Below are 20,919 nucleotides of genomic sequence, written 5' to 3'. Positions count from 1 at the left end.
CCATGTCTGATATAAAAATATGTTTACGTTGCTCAATGAGAGATATGTAAGAATTTGTCTGGGAAGAAACGGTTTCACTCTCAACCTAAGAAATACGACCTTGTTTTGAATAGAAATAAACTTACTCCGCCTCGGTTGTTCGTTTGCATCTTGTAGAGTTTTCTGGGCTGACCTTTAGGCCATTTAGCTCGGTTTTCGTCCATCTGCTGGTCTCTAGATTTATTTCATTTCGCCCATCGCGTAACGTAGACTTATTTGTATAATTATGAAGGCTCATTGTGCAGAGTGTTCAGCTCCCAGCTGGGGTGCGAGACTGTCACGATAATTTAACTTTCTTCTGTCGAAATATCTTGAAAAAGGCAAGTATTTTCAAGCTGTTTAAGATGAACTTAAACTTGGGGTTAAGTAAAACAAGACTAACAAATAAGAATTGCAATTTCGTTTGGGTAAAATGTTTAATATCCGTATTCCTAAGAATAATCTATGAGTCTAGTAATAATCCAATTAACTGTAAGCGAGCTCATGTTCAAGTCTTCCATCGTAAAGTGGTCGGGGGAAACGTGGGGTCTAGGTATACAATTTTTGCGAAATAGAATAAAACAGGAATAATTATTTTTTGAATACTATTTACAGAATGAAGCACATTTAAAAAGTAAACGGGAGGTTAATTTACCATTGTCAAGACATAAAATTCCTAATCGCTGTCCAAAGTATCTGTCAAAAACATTCACGAACCGTCACGCGTATCTGTTACGCAATTTAGTTGGTAACGCGTTTTACAGTTTGTTCTGTTTGTATAGAACACGTGATTTCACAACTTGATTTACCGGTTATTCAGTTATAGTGTACAAGAGGTATATTTTTGTATTCGACAAGGTCTTGATTCTTAGAATAAGGTTGGAATAAAAGAATTTAACGATCAATACAAGTATGCTTTCTTAACATCTTCGTATCTTCGTTACGTTCACTTCATCGCCGAGCACGCAAATTTCTAAAAAAGGTATGGAGGAATTATTTTTCATTCACTTGGCAGACAAGAAAGAGGAATTGTTTGTTAAAATCAATAACAGCTCATTTCCGCAGGAATCCAAGTGGATGGTGTTCTGTATTTCATCAGGATTAAAAAGCTCCATTTCCTGAGCAGAAAAAAATAAGTGTAAACATGTTTTCTTGACACTTTCGTTGAAAATATTTTGTCACAGCTTCACCAAGTACACATAAAGTAGACAGAACATGAAACAATGGAAATCTCGCGAGAACGAAAAATACCGAATCCAGCTCCAAGTGCAATACCTCCCAAGTTATTATTAGACTCAAGGTATCGATCTGGCCGCCAGAGAATCGTGTTACATGCATCACACGTGTTGCTTGCGAAGGCTGAGCATGAGACGCACTCGTGAGAAAAATTCGCGACACCTGATTAGTTAGCTCTGGATCCGCTCAGAAATCGACTTTGACAGTACCATCTATAGTCTACAATGGAAAATTTAAATTCAAAAGGAACTTACCATTGGAAAGAACCGACAGTGGCATGTTCTCCTTCTTGCTGTGAGAGAAGGCCTCCGTAGTATTAAACTTTTTCTTTCCACTGACTAGGTCCAGTTTCTCCTCAAGTTTTTTCATGGCCCTCTTTTGTTTTTCAGTCTGTTCCCTAAGCTTCGTTATTTCCTGGAAATTAGTGAAATTTCCAATCATGATTCATGTACTGGCTAAACTACAATTCAGAGTAATTTATTTAATTTTGCTTAAATTCATTTACAGTTTCCCCCCAAGCCCTCACGGCCAATTCACTTTGATCGGACCAGACGACCCAAAGAAACCGATGATCACGCCTCAGAACTAGGCAAGCCTTGCTAACACCATCAGTTTGGCCATTTTCGTTCATTTGCACCCTATTTTTGCTTCTCCGGTGTTTGTCTACCCTAGTGATGACCATGTTTCGTTCTATTTGAGACTGTTACCCCGATAAAGGTGTCTTATCAAGTTAGTATAAATTTTGAAGTTTGTCCAAATGGACTCAATGCCCGACAGTCAGAAATATTTACGCACTGAATACCACATACAAACCTAATGAAAGTGTTCGATGTTTGTCAAGTAACGTAAAGCGATTCCAAACATTATTTTGGTTTTTAGCGCGCGAATTTTCTGAACTTGTGTATACCATAAAATCACTTGTTTAGAAATGTGTTCGAAGTGTCGAGAACGTAGCGATTTTGCAGTTCACAGAAGCTCGGAAAATTCTTCAAAATAAAAAGCCAAAATAATTTTTGGAATTGCGTGACATTTCTAAATGTCTTAAGAAGTTTAAGAGAACTTTTCATTGAAAATTTTATAAAAATTTCTGACTGTGGGGCATTCGAACACTTCGTAAAGAAACTAGTATGAGACACGGTTTGATGCTACTCTGGTTTACAGATTTAATGAATGCGAAGAAGTTACGATTCATAGACCCAACGTTTCGACACTTCTGTCTAGTGCCTTTATCAGGGGTGATCTAAATGCTGCAACAAGAGGTCCTTTCACTAATATTAATGATGCTATTTTCGTAAGTTATGTAAGAAATGTAAGAATTGCATAATAATACTTATATGCGTAAATAATAATTCTTAAGCTGCTATCTAAAATTAGAGTACAGATGTGTTTCTGGATGTCAAGTGCAAAAATAAAGGCTGTATCTAGTTTCACAGGCCGAGGCATTCTACGCCATCTGGAAAATGTTCCCCTCTAACATTTAACACGACTGGCCCTTCATGTTTTTGAGAGGCAAGTCCCACCAGCGGATTGAGCAGCAAGATGTAAACCCTCCAGGGTTTACATCTGGAATAATTTTGAAACCATTTCGAGGCTCGCAGAACGAACTGAACCGGGAAAGAGACTCTTTTTATTTTTACAAACAATGCAGTTTAATCTCCCGAAGAGAACCGAGAAAAAAAAAAACCCTACGCTTACTGATTTTTTTTCCAAATCAAAATTATAATTTCTGACATTTTATGGCTGAATCAAAGCCTGGCTGGATGAAATTTTGTGGGGAAATCAATAAAAGAGCGCCGATTCAGGTGCTGCTATGTAAAATTCTTGGGTAGTTTTATAGCTATAATATTTATAAGAACAGACCCAATCAAATAAAATCAGTCAATCATACTCCCACTACACACGCTCATGTCGGGGCGTTGACGCAACGAAGCGTAGACGAGGGAATTTTTCTCAGTTGGGAAGCACGTTGCACTTGTTTCAACTATTGCTTGATTTTTTTAAAACTCAGGAAGTAATATTTGGAGAAGTGAAGCAATCTTATGCCCGTGAAAAAAAATCTCCACAAATATATCTTTTTACTATTGTGAAGTTGCTCTCGGCTAACCTTTCAGCAAGTATTACACATCTTTCGTACTCTCCGAGTGTGTATTTGTTAAGATACAGACTTCGAATGTCTCGGCCCAATTCAAAAATCTTTTCACTTTCATTGACTTACGAAAATAATACCGTAAACAATCAAACTATTATGTCGTTCCAATCCTTCCTGCGGTAGCTTTTGTCAACATAATCAATATCTTTTGTACCCGTGTCTCAGTTTGTAAGACCAAAATTTTCTCGCGGGATGACATTTCTTGTACGTGGCTTCGCCAATTTCCAGATTACTAAAGACTGCCTAAGGCCTAGTCGAAACTTGTCATCGAAGACGAAGTATAAAATCATATTGATTGCTGCATTTCATTTAAATAGAACAACAAAGGGATATGAGCGCGCAACTCACGGTAACTGAATGGTTCAAACGCTGACAAGAAGTGCTGCGCGTGTGTAAATGACCAACACGAGGTAAACAAAACAAAAATAGTTATCAGAAGTTAAAAGATATTACAATTTTGTTTATATATTTGAGCTTGTCTTTGACAACTTCCAAAAGCTCGTCTTTTCCTCAGCGCATGCGCAATGACAATATTGGACGTAGCTATAGCAATTAAAAGAATAGCATAGAACATGATCATCAGCGTGAAGATCGAAAGTCCAGTGAAAAAAACTATGCTGAAATAAGCCAACTTCAAGGAAATTTTACCAAACAATCCCGAAAACCATCGCGATCCCAAGAAGGAAAATGATACAGAGAGTATTGTAGCGACACAAGCATCCAAAATGTCTGCGATGGCCATGTTTATGATGAGGTAAACAAATGGTTAATTTTTTTTTGCAGTTCTTTGTATGTTTTTGCTATGTAGAGGACCATTAATTTCTCCATACAGGCCGCGCACACAAGCTCTAGATAACATACAACCAGAGTTGTTTTAGTAACGAAACTTGGGTGAAGAACTCCGAAGACACTGTTGAATTTGTTTCAATCGCCGATTGATTCATATCTACAATACTCAGAAAATGAAATTCATCGAACAATTTTTTTAAACTTTCCTGTAATGTTCCCTACCAATGTCTGTTACAATTTCAAAAAATACAATGAAAAAGATAGGTCACCGTGCTTGGTTAAGAAATATGCTGGAAGCAAGTTTTTAAAGAATCAATTACAAAAATCCTGATAGGTAGAAAGTCTCGAGCGTATCTCTTAAACAAGCGTATGGAACAATTCGATATATAATTTGGGTAACAAGCACGAATGAACGAATGAATTCTAGCACGCAGATGTCATTGATTCTTGTGTGAGCTCTATTTCGCGGAGTTTGTGACTGAGTGTCATGCACTCTCTCGTATGTCATAGAGTACGGACAAAAATTCCAACTGTGTTCAAATGTCTGGTCTCAAACACTGGCCAGAATCCAACAAAAAAAACAAACAAATCAAAACAAACAAATGCCAGCAGCGATGAAAGTGGAATTTTTCACCCAAATGTCTGTCTATCGCCCATATCACTGAACTGTATTTAGGTCTGAATTTCCTGGATTCGCATGGCCCGTAAAATCTTGCGTAGAATGTCATTCTCCTTTCATCAGTTTCATAACTGATCAAAATTCCCATGGATTTATCTCGCTATGAGTTGTCTCTCTTACCTCAGCTCGCATCAATGCAATCGCTTCTCTCTGTCATCACTTGTAGCGAATATTTGAGTCTTACAACGATTTCTGGAAATTATTCCTTCGTTTGGTTTCTGTGCTTATATAGAAGGTTTTTTGTCCTCGCGAAGCGGGCTTGATAAGAAATTCCACTTTGATATAACGTCTGCCGTCGTGACTCCACATATACATCGACAAATTAACCCGTAATTGGACGAATACTCTTCTGCAACAACTCTGACCCGACGATAAGACAGAATCGAGTTTGTAGCGATCAAATGTCTGATATACCTAAAGTTCGTTAGATTATCTGATATTTCCTTCAAAATTACTAGTCCTTCAGCAGAATCCAAGTGCTTTTTCAATAACAGAGTTGGCTTGCGAGCACGGCCATACACTTGAACACATTTCGATCACCTGTCGCAATCTTTTCAACAGAACTCAGTATCATGTGACCACAAAACAGGGCAGAGATCCTCTTCGATGGAAGGACCAACTTTGTGCGATCAAAAAATTGTTCTCCAGCGTTTAAACTAATCGAGAACCATTTTCGCAAAAGTGTGTAGACAAACACCAAAGAGGCAGGAATGCAGCAAAAAACGAAAAAGGATGATTAAGGATAGGAATGTTTTACAAGGATTGCAAATGACCAACTAAGGTTAAATCTTGTTAAGAACGTGAGAGGGCGACGTAAGTTCTTTAACTTCGAGGAGGGTGGGGAGGGATTGTCGCGAGCCTCCCTTGGTCTGGCCCGTCGTCAAGAGAAGCGGTAGAATGTGATGTGCAGGGGAGGGGAAGGGAGCATTTTCGTGCCTATTGTGCTTCCTTCCAGGAAGGCCGTAGGCACTACGTTATGGTGTTGTGTAAACCTTCCCCCAAGCCCCCCACGGTTTTCAAAATGGCGGACTATCGTGAGACGCTCGCAACGTGCGCTTGCATGACCAAGACAGTCAAGCGTGAACTTCAAATCAAAAACTTGAATGTTGAAAATAAAACTTGAATGAATGTTGAGATAAACCTCGTATATTGAAAATTAAACTTGAATATTGAAAACAAGACTTGAATTTTGGCGGGGATTGAACGCCATAGTTCAGGGTGTCACTGAGTTTCGACTTGTTATCGATTTGAACGAAAGAGCTAAGTCTTCAAACGTTCTCGCATGTGCGTTTTACTCGGAACATATCCAACATATCTTGTAAAGAAGAACGTAAATCCCAAGGAAAAAAGGAGAAAGAAAAGAAATACAAAAACAAAAAAAAATCATGTGGCCAGGGGTCGAACCTTACACCCTCTGACACGAGATTCACTTCGCTAGGTACGCAAAGCGTACGAAGAGGCGAAGTTTTGTATAAAAATTCATTTGACACAGTTGATGGTGTACCTCTTCTATTAATTTCTCGCCCAGTCCCCAGCCTGTCAATTGACCGGTGTACAAACTATGTTCTAACCAAGTTCTCCTTTTGCCACAATTCTGGCATCGACAAGAGTTGTTCACTAACCCCTCTGCATTTTACACCACATTGCTTTTTTACTGCAATACTCAACAGCTATACAAAAGTAGGCACGTGCAGCCATAGACTGTATCTTATGTTGCTTGAGAGTACTCACAGCTTTGAGACTGTTATTCTCCTCCTTAAGCTTTACAACATGATGTATCTTTTGCTTCTTGTTCTGGTGACCGAGTAACTTGGCATACTGCTGGCCTAGCTTGGCAACCTACAGCAGTAGTGAACAGAACATGCGATGAACTGCACAATAGAGTGGGATAAGGCTGGTGCAGACCCCCCCCCCCCTACCCTATTATGGTATTTTTACCACTTGTCTGACACCAAAATTCTCGCACCAAAAGAATCGCATGTTACAATTCAATCTGAAGTCTTTGAAATTCATTAAATTGCCCTGAAATATGCCTCAGCTTATTTCGGCTACACTGTGAAAAATTTCTAAGATTTCTGGACCCCTTTTTTTAAAAATTATTTGCTCCGCCCTTGAAACAAGTACACTTCATGTTGTTTCCTTCAGTGAGTACATTAGGGAATGGAGGAATAATGAGCCGTTACAACCCTCACGGGTGGGGAGGGTGAGAAAAGAAAGTGAGCAAGCCCTATTACCACAAGAGCCTCATAAGTTAACTACCCGCTCACCGCTCTATGAAAAAAATAAGTAAATGAATCAGGAATTTAAAAAAGTAAAAAATATATAATCAAAATCTCTCATTCATATATCAGTCCATATGTTAGTGGTGAGACCTGACATAACCTGCGATAAAGTGTTCTTTATTCAGGCTCCTAAATACACCATCGTGCACCCAGAAAAAAAGAATGCCTGATCGCAGGTAAGGCTTGGCGATGCAAACATCTTTTACCTCGTCCTTTGCTTGGTTATTCTGACAGAGGAGAGCGTTTCTTTCAGCTTCGTATTCATCCAGTTGATCCTACGACAGTTAAACTAAGCGTCACTAATACCTCTTGAGAAGCGAAACAAATGTTCATTTACCGTTATAACAAAATTTTTGAATGATGACACGAATGACCTCATAGCAGTAAAAAGACAAGTCAAGCCCCTTCTTCAAACATACTTGTCCAAAATTATTAACAGAAATCTATCGTTACAACACTTTTTCTAGGCAAAGGTCATGTTTTATTGAGTTGTTAACCTCGGGGGCCTTTCTAGATTTATCAAGGAGAGTTCGGTTGCCGTGATGTAGAGTTTTAAAGCATGACCTGACCTTGAAGGGCTCAATCTTTTGGACCAGATCTTCGTATTTAGTTCGCCATCTAGAACACGAAGAAACGAAAATAGCAGCACACAAAGTTACTGTCAAATGCTAGGTTGATAAGAAAGAAAGACACCAAAATGGGAATGATGAAAAAGAACCAGAATGATTTGGGATGTAAAAGATTCACACGGATTGCAAACGACAAGTTTGAAATTTTGCTTTGAATTTTCCTAGTTGAGTAAACTGTAAACGAGGCGTGGCCTACTTCAGCTTCATCAACAACAAGTCTTACCGTTGGTATTTCGCTAAACTAACGCCTATTTTTAAGGGTACTTACACTTCAATTTGGGCTTTTAACTCATTCAACTGATCATCGTTGCTTGTTCTACTGCAGAAAAGAAAGGATTATGTTGATCTGGTAAGCTGCAGAAATTACAAAATATAACTAAAATAATCAAAACTACGAACAAATTCTCGAATGTGATTGGTTACCAATCTGAGCACTAGAAGTTAAACCGTTATACGCCTGCCGTGTAAGCATGCTTTGAGCACGCTGTTATATGGACTACTGACTATTGAATTCATTTTTTCGTAGAAAAAGGTCACTATTATGTGATAACTATGGTGTATGTAACAAGAATCATAGGTACAGCCAATGGTTATTTTGTTTCAAAAATGTTTTCATATTTTGTATCTGAAATTGTAACAGGACTTTGCGTCGTTCACTTCCGCCTGTAATCAAAACTTGTGATTAAGAAACAGGACCCTACTATTATTAATGAACATATAATTCCAATACGAGCGGGGTAAGACATTTAGTATTACAAATATCAACCACGATTCTCTTCTATAAAAAACTGTGAAGTTTGTTTGGCGGCTGTAGATCTTACCTGCTTAGTTCCGATTTCAATCTGTTTACTTCTTCTTCTGCTGAAAAGAGTTTCCTGCAGAGGGACAATGCAAAGTAAAATGAAACAATTATGATAACGAACAACGAAGGCCGTGAGTTTCAAATTTGTACAGTAACAACTGCTCTACAACCCCATAGCTGACCATTCGCCCGACGTCAATAGAAACATCTCAAAGTTAACTTTGAAAACCGAGCTGAATTCAAACGTGAGATGGCTTTCTCAGTTTGCAGTGTTTTAAGAACAAAAACATTGGCCTACCCTGTTACGTAGTCTAGAGACATATCAGTAGATTCTTCAGAAAGAATGATAAGATTTGTTTAAACACAAAAGATGTCTTTCTTTCGTTATATCATACCTTTCCATTTCCATATCCTTTTCCTTTGACTTCGTCTCCTGTTCGCTTCTGAAACTGCAATTTGAAAAAAAGCAAATAAGTACACAATAAATTCTGAAACATGGATGTGGCGATGGATGTAATTGAAGAGGTAAAAACGGCAAACGAGGAACGAGATACGAGAACTTGTTATTGTTTGTTGGTGCGAAACTAGTTGCAGTGTTTCGCTTAAGATCAAGCACTTCCTACACAGAAAACATCAACGTTTCCAAATAAATGAACATCTTACTTCTCAAAATTTATCTCCGCTTGTGATAACTTCTTTTGGGTCTCCACGAGTCGCCTTCAAAAGCGAAAAGAACAAAAGAAAAAGAAAAACAGCAAGCTTGAAAATTGGAATTTTACACTTATTTCAAACTGGCATTTTTTTACCAAAATCTGTTCATACGCACCTTCCGAATTCTTCTTTTGATTTAGCCGCTTTCTCTTCAAATGATTTTATTTGCCTAAAGTGAATAGGAAAGATGAAGATCTCTTAGCAAGCACACCTTGAATGCCTTGAGAATGAAAGATTCAAAATGGCAGTGCGCTTCCTGAAGAAAGTTAAATTTGCAAAGTTCAAATTAACACGCCTTGGTCAGCAACCTTAACCTTTGCCGCGACTATCGCTATAAACTGGGAAAAAAAAACTTGAAGAGTCCGAATGGATTCACGGATCACTTCGGCTTTAAATCAACTTACCGTGTAAAGCTCTCTTCGGATTCCTTCAATTTTTCTTCTAATTCCTTGTTTATTGACTGGTACCTTTAAATTATTTTAAAGATGATACAGTTTGGAGAGATTAAATACTCATATGAATTCATAGACTGTTGATAGGTTTATTTTGTAGTGGTGCCATACCCACGTCGGCTGCATTAAATGTATTGTGGTTGATTATCAAAGCCTAAAAAGCAAATGTGTTATGTTCGAAAGAAATAATTCATTTGAGTGGAGAAAAAGCTCTTCCCTCTATCCTTTAGCTCGTGGATAGGAAACGAACGCAAGGTATCGGTGCAACAGAACGTGCAATAATTTGGATCACGTGTTCCCAGAGAGAAAACAATTGTAGCCAATGGTATCCATACATTGTTCATCATAGCTTTTTCAGACGAAACTCGGCTTTTGGTCAAAACAAGAATTTATTCTTCAATCAATCATGATCACAACGGTAGACTCGGCGCAGGCCGTCGACGTCACTAAACACGATTGTCTAACAGTTGCTTCTCCTTGCACGAGAAAACAATTCATCCAAAAACTTTCCTTGACTGTAGGCTGGCATTTTTGATTTGTTACTACCTATAATGGTAACGCTTGTTCAAGATTCTTACCTTTCGAGTTCATCCTTCATTTTCCTCTCTACTTCCTGCTTTTCACATATTTCACTGGATAAAATACAACAGTTAACCATTATAACCACTTGGTATTGAACTGAAGAATGAATCGAATAAAGGCAATCACAAGAACTAACAAACCTGTTTAACTGAGCTTTGAATGCTTTTAGTTCATCCTCTTGTTTCTTCTGATTGCTGTTGACGATCACAAAACTACTTAGAAAGGATCTTATTTAAAAGAGGGTCTCAATGGGGTTAACCGTAAACCGTAAAATGGCAAAAACATCCATTGACATATTTTCACAGTTACTCGCAAAAAACTTTAAACTTTTTTCCTTTTAACAGTGACGGAAAAAATTAACCGTCAGCCTTAAAATGACCAAACTTGAAAATAAAAGTCATCTCCCCATTGAGACCCTTTTAATCATCTGAAGATCAATAAAAAGTTATGTCGACTTGTGATTATTTATCAGCCAGCAGAGCTAAGGGAAGTCTGCTCTTGAGCCCACTGGCAGAAACCGCGGGAACGTATCTCAGTGCGATTGGGGGTACTGCTGGGTATAATGGTGTCGGTGCATTCCCCCCCCCCCCCCAGGATTTCACCTCGTTTCCCTGACAGTTTAATTATACCCATTTACACTCTTGTGTAGAGAGAGGCGCTAAGGAGGTAAAGTTTATTTGCAAGAACGTAGAAAACAGAACACAATAACCCAGCCTGAGCTAGAACCTAGACCTCTCGATCTGGAGTTCCACGCATTGATCACGCGCGCTGATCACACCGCGTCTGCAACAAAGAGCCACAGGAATGATATTAGTAAATGTACAAAGACAAACCTTTCCATGAGTTGTAATTTCTGAGATAAGGCCTCCTCTCTCTTGATGAGGTTATCGATGGTGTTGTTAGCCTTGGGAAGAGAACAGGAAATGAAATCAGTCCAAGCCGATGTTAAACTCTATTCATTCGCTAACGTGACACATACGAAGGAAAGAATGGAGAAATCAGGAATTGATCAACGATGATAACTCTATGGAGGTACCTCGTCTAGTGTTTTTCTCAGACAAGCCTTGGCTAGTCCTGTTTCTTCCAGATTTTTTGTTAGTTCTTCTTTGGCCATTTCCAACTCAGCCTAAAAAGACATTCAATGAGAGAAGTACAAAGTTAACAAACAAATTGTAGGGACTAGCATTGAAAACTACTCACTATCTAGAGGAAATTTCGAATTTCCTCACTGGCTCGGGCCTTGGTCAACAGCCGATGACGATCGGCTAACTCAAACTCTACGCATGCGTCCCGTGTTAAGTTGAAATCGTGCTTACGAACAATCATTTGTAAATGTTGTGGTTCAATTTTATCCTTGGTTTAAATTTTATTTTCCTTTGTTTCAAACTCATTATCTTACACAACAATACCCAAAAACAAAAGAAAATGAAATTTGAACCAAGGATAAAATTGACTCTTTTATTGTTTTCCTGCGGATAAGAATTAACAAGATATTCACCGAGGTTGCATCTTAAGTTTTCCTGACACAGCGGGGTAGCGTAGGAGCTTACAATAGAGAGCGATAGTCTAATCCAGCGTCTTACCAGGATTTAGGGGTCATGCCAGATGGTAACTTTTCATTAAAATAGAGGGAGTATTTCCGCGCTTAGACCCCCCCCCCCTACTAAGGTACGTTTTTGTCAAATTCGCTCGACGCTGTGCAAAGATCAAACCAAGCTTACCTTAGCGCGCTCGACTTCTCTTTGGCAGTTGGATAAGTTATTTTGCAAAGAGTCAGCTTCAGTCTAAATCAGCAGTAAAATTAAATGATATTAAACATTTTTTTTAGCACGTCAGAGTGTTTAAGCCCGGTTACCAAGCGCTCTTCGGGAAATTTGTCCGAGCTCCTCTCATACAAGACATTTCTTTTAGAGGACACAGGTAAACGCGGAAATCGAACCCAGGCCTCGGTTGTTCGAGAGATAGATAACGCTATCCATTGAACAAATTTTTTTTTCCGGTGAATAGCGATCAATTTTTTGGATAGCGTCAGCTTGGGCTCAGATTGTTACTAGCTTAATGGATAAAAAAGAACTTGTCTTTTTTGTCTGTCAATCACTGCCTCGTTGAAATAGAAGGTTGGTGCCTGGGCATTGCTGGGACTTTCCATGAGTCCAGCCAACCTTCGAAAAAAATTACCGCCGCTATAGATGGCAAATCTCCGCAACCCAGTCATGAGTGCCCATCTCAAGCAATTTTTAACACTGATTGGATCAGCGAAAGGAAATATGTAAAGAGAGAGGACGAGGTGAGCAAACGCTCGAAAACAACCGCTTCAAAACTGGGCTATTAGGGTTATTACGCATGCAAGACTGATCAAGAGCTTAAAGACGCCAGCTGTAGTTGCAACATTTCACATGAGCTTGCACTTCTGACAATGATCCCTGACCAGGAAGCCTGCCAAGCTCATGGCGTTTAACTACAGAAGGACTGAGATAAATGAAGTGTAAAAACTTTCCAAAGAGACTGTTTCTAACTGTTGCTTTAAGACTTTGAGGGGTAAACTGGGGTCGTCAAGGTAATATAGCATAGCTTTTTGTTAAAAAAATAATCATAGCGCAATACAAGACGGTTGATAGTGTACCTTCCAACAATTCACTTGTTGACTAAGTCCATCACATTCCTCTTGGAGCTGTTCATTCTTTTGAGTGAGGTAGACACAAGTCTTCAGTTGCTGATCACTTTCCTGTCGACTAAACAGCAGGCACAACTCTCATGATATTTTTTCCGGCAATGACAGAATTCCTGCTCAACATAAACCTTTTCTTGTATTTCAAATGTTTTCTACAACGCCAAATATGCACTGGCCATAAAATTTTAGCACATCTGAGACACTGGATTTTGATGCTGGACAGGTTCAAGCTTACAAAAACGACTTCACTCACACAACTCCTCACTTGTAAAGTGAAACAAGCCTTACCTTTTCTGAAAAGACTGTCTTGTTACTTCTAACTCGGCTAAAATCAAGTTCTTCTCTTTCTCAGCCTCAGATTGAAAGCAAGCTAAAGTAAAAAATGTCAGTGCCCAATTAAGAAGTTGACTTCCTTAGGTAAATTATGCAAATTAATAACATGACAGACTTGTTCACATCTTTCATTTCAATTTGTCTCCCAAACTACCAAAAACTAATCAAACTTTTAACTATATAAGAGCTTACTGTAAGAATCCTCTAGATCTTGATATTTGTCAGTCAGTGATCTTACATTCTCTGTCATCATTTCCTCATACCTACAATAAATGCAAACTTCCATGATGCAAATAAACAATGGCTGTCTACTACCAAACCAGTGTCAAAGAGATAATAGGCACTTGAATATTGAATGGAGGCATTTGAAATGTGGATATTTTGCTGGTTGGGCAGAAAAGGACAGACACAAAGAGTTATCAAACAAATGAAAATGTAACAGTGGTCATATCATTTATCAACCCAGGATTTGTAAAGATATTCTAGATGGACAAGTGAATGGGAAAAGAGGGAGAAAAAGACCATAAGGGAAGTGAGTGGATGCTTTCAAGGTACTGCCAGGGAAGACTTTATCAAAATGACTGCAGGTGGCCTGAGGCTGAAACAGATGGAGTACCATTCCATGGCATCTCATGGAGAAAGGACTCACGAGAGACCAGTCTTATGAAGACACCACTGGATGGTAATGAGCTCTAAAATAAGTTGTTGATATGGTAACCTGTGAAGTTCTTTTTGCAACGATTCCACTTGATCATTGGCAATGGACATTTTCTGCTCATAATCACTTTCACACTTCTGAAGCCTACTTTCAATTGAAATGTTCTCCACAGACAAATGCCTACAGTTTCAAAAATCAGAAATAGTAAAATAGTATAATTAGATAAGGGATCCTGTACATTTTTTGAGAGAAAAACTCACAACTTTGTTAGGACCACTACAGAGGTCACATCATTAAAAAAAAAAATTAAAAACTTAAATTAGCTTTTATTTGCAAATTTACTGACATAAAAGAAAAACCAACCAATTTATGATTCAATCAGCTTGGACTGATTTTGTCTTTATAATGTAAGTCTATGTGAATCTTCTTGTCAAAATGTGTCACAAAGTACCTTGCCCTTTCTTCTGCAGACTGTTCTTTCTCAATTAACTCGAACAGTTTAGCCTCCAAATCATGATTTTTGTTTTCCAAATTTTCTTTTGTCTCTTGTAGTTGGACAATTGTAGACTGTGCTTTGGTAAAATTCTCCTCACTCTGTCTTAAGGAATACTCCAACTTTTCACCAAGTTCTTGACTTTTCTAGAGATAAAAGACATTTGCAAATTGCATATTATCTTGTGAGTGAGTTGAGTTGCAAAGTTAGCACAAAAGTAATTGCATTCATTTGATATGCATCTCCTCTATCTGAATAACTTCAATTGGAAGTATTTATCTCAGACTGTGAATCATACAAACTTTTAAAACCTGTTATTTTCAGACAGTCTGAGTTATAACAAACAGTAGCACCTAGACACTTCACATCTGCAACACCTTCATCATAGTCATTTATAATGAATATTGGGACTGGCTTTTGTAAGTGACGCATTGTTGTTAATTGACTGCAAAACACTGAGTACAGAGGAAATGGGAACAGAGATCTCGACAAATTTACAAGAGGTGCTTATCACACTCTAGGTAATTGATGAGTCCATGAACACTTTTAATTTCATACCTGCATCTCTTTGCTCAACATTTCTTCAAGAGGAAGAACTTTGTCCTCATTTTCTTTTATGGCAGTCTTCAATTTCTGACAGACACCCTAAGTTATGTTCAGGTAAAATTTATAAGTATGACCTCTATGAAATGGGAAAAATAATGAGAAGCTTTGACAAGGGGTCTTCTTTCTTGAATGGTAGAAGTGGTAGAAATAGCAAGCTTTTGTAAGATATGTGATACCCCAGTTGGATCATTGAAGGTTTGTAACTATGCATACCTCTAGTTTTTCTTCAGTTTCATCAAGTTTTGTTCTGAAATCCATGTTATCTCTTCTAAGACTAGCAACCAGTTCTAAAAATGTGGTCAATTGGAAAAGGGATGAGTAAACGTCAAGATGCATGAAAACCTTTGCAATTCCTAAAGGAAAACTATCACTTACCATGGAGTTGTTGATTTGCTTTTTCTACTTCATCTCTGTCCTGCGTTACCTCTGAAACTGTCTTCTCTAAAAACAAAACCATTAGCCTTGAGCCGGGGATTATCTAAAGCACTTGCAAGTATTACAAACATGACATCAATTTTTAAATAACATACTTATTGACTCAGCCAAATTGAGGAATAAAGAATAAACAACATTTTGATGGCAACCAATATCTATAAAATGAATTTAAGTGAGATACAATATTTATTTTTTAATGTTGGCAACTTTCTGGAGAGAATATGTTTAATGATGAACACTGATAAATATAATTTGGGAACAATGTAACTTTATCCCACCATATGCTAACTGCTCATTGCATATCATGAAATTCTCTGGAGGTTCAACGCTCTATCTTTTCCAAAACAAGGATGCTAACAAACAAACAATTTTCAAAGAAAATATAATTTCCTGAGTACTTCCTGCTTCATATAGTAAGCAGTGGGACAGCAAGACAACAAGCTTTTTCAAGTTTATTCAGTAGTGTCTCCATCAACAAACCTAAGTGTGAAATTCTCTCATTGAGAACTCTGTTTCTGTCCTGTTCCAAATCCAAGTCAGCTCTTGAGCTCTGAGCTGCACAGCTCAATTCAAATTTAAGACTGGATATAACCTATTGTTAAAATAAATCATGTTTGTCAAATTTCACCCACATACAGCACAAACCTCTTGTAGAAAATACTTCATATGAAGGCATTACCCAAAAATCAACAAATCATATCAGTTTAATAATAACAGTTATAACATATTGGACTGAACTGAGTTAACTGGTAGCAAAAGTAAGCAGATTTCCTTCCTTTATGTTTAATTAGGTTTTTTGGACCTGACCATACACATACACACACACAACACTAAATGGTATTCTACTCATTTTGAACAAGATTCACAGTGGTGAGCCAGAAAGAATGAATACAGACATTTAAACAAACAATTAGAAGACATCCCCCCCTCAATAACTAGAGTTTTAATAATACCATTATGAACTTCATTTTTTCTTTGATTCCCTTCTTGAAATCCAACGGAAAAAAAACCTGGATTTTCACTTTCACTTATTAATTTCTGACTCACCCCATCCTTATCTCGTAGTTGCTGCTTGACTGTAGTTAGTTCCTCCTTTAATGATTCTATACTATTGTTGGTTGTTGTGATGACCTGTTTCAGAATTCAATTAATATATATTAACTTTATGAGATAAGCACAACGTACAAATGATCCAATTGTTGCCTGTTTCACTTACTTGTAATTTCTCAAGCAGCATATCATTTTCTTGCCTTAATTCTTTGAGTTGTCTATGAAGGTCAGTAATGGAAGATTCATGGCTACCTTTTTCTTGCAAGGTAGACTAAAAAATAAACAGGAAAATACTCCAAAATTGAGTTCATTGTTCTTTCCAATGTACTTGTTGGGAAGATGTTACTTTGCTAACATGCCATTATCAGCCTGTCTATCATGAAGCTTGCTGTATAACCCTTTCACCTCAAGAGTGACTAGCATCTAATTTCTCCTTACAATGTCACCCCTGAATCAAACATTAATAGTGGGGAGATTAAAGGAAGTGATCACTAACTAAAGAAGCTCTTGATTATTATTTATTATTAAACTGGTAGCAGTTTAAGAAAAGTATTGAGAACAGTATGGAGAATATGCAGAATGATGTTAGGTGTTAAGGGTTAAGATATAGATTTTGATGAATTATGAGGGTGGCCTAATGGTTACCAGGCTTGACTCTGTGTGGAGAGGTCTGAGTTCAAGACCTGGCTGGGTCACTGTGTTGTGTTCAAGGGCAAGACTTTACCCTCACACTGGCCTTCTCCAAAATGGAATACAGTCAAACCTCAATTATCTGGACCTTGATTATCTGAATTTTTTTAAATTATCCAGACTCACTTCTCTGGTCCTATCATTAATCAGTTACATTTGCAATCCTTAAAGCAAATGTAATGAAACCTCTACTGGAACTGAATTTGTTCCACTTTCCAAAGCTGTTGAGTGTTATGTGGGGCTATTCAGACCAGTCCCCACAAGTTGGAGTAATTAAGGTTTGACTGTATGTAAGACAGCTGCTGACAAACCTGGCAAATTTTTATGAGGGAGGGCAACCTCCCCTGGGCTAACAACCCATCTGGGAGGGGAAGCAACACTCCTGTTTGCTTCATGTTACAGAAATCAGGATAGGCCTTTCATGGATGGACCACTTAGTTTGAATGCAGACATCAAATTCAACTTCTTGTACCTGAAGCTTGTTTTCCAAGTGCTGAAGATCCTGCTGAGCCTGACATAGTTTGTCCTCAAGTTCTATCTTCTCTGACAAAAGTTCTGACACCTATGTGATCATGTAAACATCACCAAAAGTTACAAAACTCACATGCAGTGTAGCATTGCAGCGAAAGCTCTAAGCTGCCATGCCCTGAAGATTCTCAGTTTCTAACTAGGCTTTTAATAAGTGAAGTGATTGAAGAACCGTAATTTAAAAAACTCACTGAAAGCCACAATGCGAGTCATTGCTTTACTTCTAAACTGTCATCCAGTGATTAAATATACCGTACATGGTATGGATTTAGTTCTGCAATATATTACATTGTACACAACCTACCTCAGTTTCCACTGCTGCATTATTCTTAAAATGATCTTTTCCTCTGGTGTCTGGTGTAGAAGTTGATATGTTTCTCTTCTTTTTAAAGGGAAGAGGTGTGGCAAATTGCTACATTTGGAGTGAAAGTAATTTGCTTTATTGTAAATTCTGAAATCTTAAATGGATGTTGAAAACTTTCAAAAAAAGCCACAATCTATAGAGAACCTCCACTTACGCTGCATTTACTGTCGTTCCGACTTGATGTGCTACAAGAACTTATATCTGTGAGAGAATATCAAACAAAGAATCTACTATTTCAACAGGACTACATGTATTTCAGTAGAAATTAACCACAAAAACACTGGAAAACAAAGACCATGTTCAGAGAAATCCATGAGCAGACATCCCTAAACATTTCTTGTAACCCTAAACCTAACTCTTTAACCCTTTCACCCCCTCAAGTGACCAAGAGAGAATTTCTCCTTACAATATCAATACAATATCAAGCAGGTAGGTGATGAGAATAGAGAAGAATATAAATTATGGGATTATTTGTTGATCCAACACCAAATTCTCTAAACTAACATCACAAGAATTGTATGGCAGATAGTATGGAGAATTACTAATTAGATCTTGGGAGTGAAAGGGTTAACTATCATGAGTGACCAATACAGAATTTCTCCTTACAATATCAACACAATATCAAGCAGATATTAGGGACGAGAATAAAGAAAAACATCAATTAGGGGATTATCAGTTGATCCAATTCCAAATTCTCCAAACTTACATAATAAGAACTGTATAGCAGACAGTAAGGAGAATTACTAATGAGATCTTTGGAATGAGAGGGCTAGTAATATCAAAGATATCAGGTGCCCTAGATGCTCTTGTGTGCTTATGGACTGAAACAATTACAGTTTTTATCTAGTATTGGCTTGGTTTTCTCGCCATATCTCAGGTATCATCAGCTGGATTGAACAAGCATCATGGAGGGTATAGTGCAGCAGCTCGCCAAAAGAGCTGAATGGTGGCAGTACTGAGCTATTATACACCAACCACTTTGTGGTGATAAGTGAGTCAGTGATATGAGGTGTTATTTTTTAACTTTGTGGGGTGGAAATTCCTTTTCAACACAACTATGTAACAATTTGAATCACATAACTTTGGAAGTAAAATCACTCAGCTAAAGACAGTGTATCCTACTCACCAAGAAAACTTTTCCCACAGGTTGCAGTAGACAAACCTGAATCTGACAGAAACAAAAAAATCAGTCTCATGTGTGAAACCAAAAATTTAGGTATGGCAAAAATATTCATTCTCTTGGGTGGAAAGAAGCACTGTGAAATTTGATTGCCTTGGCTAAGAACACTGATAACACTGTCATGACTGACCCAAATGTTTTTTTATCCCTGTTGCATTGCTATGATCATGCTGTCACAGAGTCTCTATTACCCCAGTTCCATTGGATAATATACCTCTGTCAAGAGAAAACTGACATAACCAGATTTTTTTAGCTTCATTTTTTCTAACGATCAAGCTGAGATTTTACTAATTATACATCAATACTTAAAATTAGGTGTAAGAGAGATGTCTAGCTACTTTGGTTAGACAATTCCAGAATAAGGGTGAATTTGCAGTGCAAAATGAGTTCAATTGCATTTCATTTTCCCATAGAGACCCCCTTAATCTATCTACCCTCCAAAACCACCATACCCTCCCTTGGACAGTACATGACCCAAGCATTAAAGATATTCTTTTGGTAACAGACAAAATGTCGAGACTTTAATTGGAGAAGGTTTTTAGTCTTAAGGTGAATAATCCCTGGATATCAGTGAAAACAGATCTTGTGTTGTACATAAATATTTCTTTGTGATGAACGCTACACTCAAGTATCAGCTTGTTTTGCTGTACATTGTACCTCCACATATAAGAATTACCTTTCAGTTCAGTAAATCTCTTTCCTTTGCCAAATCCAGCTGCTGCAGATACTTGTGTTTGACCCTTTACATCATATAATCCCACAGGAGGTGCCTGAGAAACTACAAGGAAATACTACTGTATTCAAAATTCCGAAAAAAATGGTGTGGAAAGATGGCTGACCTTGTCCCAGCACACTAACAACTTTTGCAAGCACTAAACTTGATTTCCACCTGACAAATCCATTTCTTAACTAACGTTAGTTTCATTAATACATAGAATCTTATCGATACTAAGAATCTAACAAGGCGGGAAACAATATCAGAGTTCAGCCTCTCCAAACAGATCGTGCGAAGGCTGCATAACACCTTAGTTACTCATATAGCAAGCAAGTACATTTTAAAGCTCATTTGTTTGTAAGGCAAGGAATCACATTATTCTATAATCCATGCCGAGGTCATAAGGGGCTAAGGAACTGTATTATTTGCTTTGTAGCACAAAGACAGAATTTTCAATTCAGAAACTATACAATATCAAGGCGGACAAGACAAGCAAGGCAAACCGGACAATCAGCAAAACCGAAGTACCCATTTTGCTCTACAAACTCTTTACGGAAAATAAAATCCCTCTCTACCGCTTACCTGGCTCTTGAAATCTCTTGGATTTGGAGAACATGTTTTATAACAGAGTAACTACTTTTGGATAACGGAAGAATGCTAGTTGTGCAGATGTCGTGCATATGTGCTCTTGAATGGAAATCGACACGGTGTTTCAGGTTGTTCGTTGCAGCAGTGTTTAAAAATAAACCAATCACAGGGAGAGTTTCATTAGTGGCCTCGACTTCACGTTGATTATTTTCCCGCGAGATTTTTTTGTTAAAAATTTGAACTTTATTTTACAGATGTAGTAATGAATACGAAGTATCA

The 20,919-nt window shown here is 37.8% G+C and overlaps 1 protein-coding gene and 1 pseudogene across 3 annotated transcripts; both read right to left on the bottom strand.

Moving 5' to 3' along the window:
- Positions 1 to 436: 436 nt before the first annotated feature.
- LOC113686439 (uncharacterized) lies at positions 437 to 20,790 on the bottom strand. 3 transcript variants are annotated; one of them, XM_089191171.1, is made up of 33 exons: positions 20,635 to 20,790; positions 20,014 to 20,115; positions 19,284 to 19,325; positions 18,312 to 18,358; positions 18,098 to 18,205; positions 17,738 to 17,827; positions 16,742 to 16,846; positions 16,573 to 16,656; positions 16,006 to 16,117; positions 15,466 to 15,531; positions 15,304 to 15,377; positions 15,043 to 15,129; positions 14,443 to 14,630; positions 14,052 to 14,171; positions 13,526 to 13,596; positions 13,289 to 13,370; positions 12,953 to 13,061; positions 12,051 to 12,113; positions 11,366 to 11,455; positions 11,163 to 11,233; positions 10,470 to 10,523; positions 10,326 to 10,379; positions 9,700 to 9,762; positions 9,411 to 9,464; positions 9,248 to 9,301; positions 8,980 to 9,033; positions 8,604 to 8,657; positions 8,051 to 8,101; positions 7,723 to 7,771; positions 7,360 to 7,428; positions 6,603 to 6,710; positions 1,509 to 1,668; positions 437 to 1,136 (listed from the first exon to the last, which is right to left on the bottom strand). In XM_089191171.1, exons 1-33 carry the CDS (start codon positions 20,666 to 20,668, stop codon positions 1,120 to 1,122), a joined length of 2,586 nt encoding a protein of 861 aa, XP_089047297.1. In that variant the 5' UTR covers positions 20,669 to 20,790; the 3' UTR covers positions 437 to 1,119. The 3 variants fall into 3 exon arrangements, with proteins under 3 accessions (XP_089047297.1, XP_089047298.1, XP_089047299.1); XM_089191172.1 differs by having other exon boundaries at positions 8,051 to 8,098; XM_089191173.1 differs by lacking the exon at positions 12,051 to 12,113.
- LOC149035031 (uncharacterized) lies at positions 3,426 to 4,849 on the bottom strand (annotated as a pseudogene).
- Positions 20,791 to 20,919: the final 129 nt, after the last annotated feature.

This window comes from Pocillopora damicornis, chromosome 13 (assembly GCF_964200805.1).
Source record: "Pocillopora damicornis chromosome 13, jaPocDami1.2, whole genome shotgun sequence".
In the NCBI taxonomy this organism is placed as follows: domain Eukaryota; kingdom Metazoa; phylum Cnidaria; class Anthozoa; order Scleractinia; family Pocilloporidae; genus Pocillopora; species Pocillopora damicornis.
This window is presented reverse-complemented; position numbering and strand designations above follow the sequence as displayed.

What these genes read in the sequence shown, in the direction of transcription:
- LOC113686439 (XM_089191171.1), bottom strand. Translation starts at nt 20,668, where the DNA reads ATGTTCTCCAAATCCAAGAGATTTCAAGAGCCAG. An exon ending in TGTTGAGCAAAGAGATGCAG is followed by an intron (nt 14,631 to 15,042) that starts GTATGAAATTAA and finishes TTTTATCTCTAG; the next exon opens with AAAAGTCAAGAACTTGGTGA. An exon ending in AAGGATATGGAAATGGAAAG is followed by an intron (nt 8,658 to 8,979) that starts GTATGATATAAC and finishes GTCCCTCTGCAG; the next exon opens with GAAACTCTTTTCAGCAGAAG.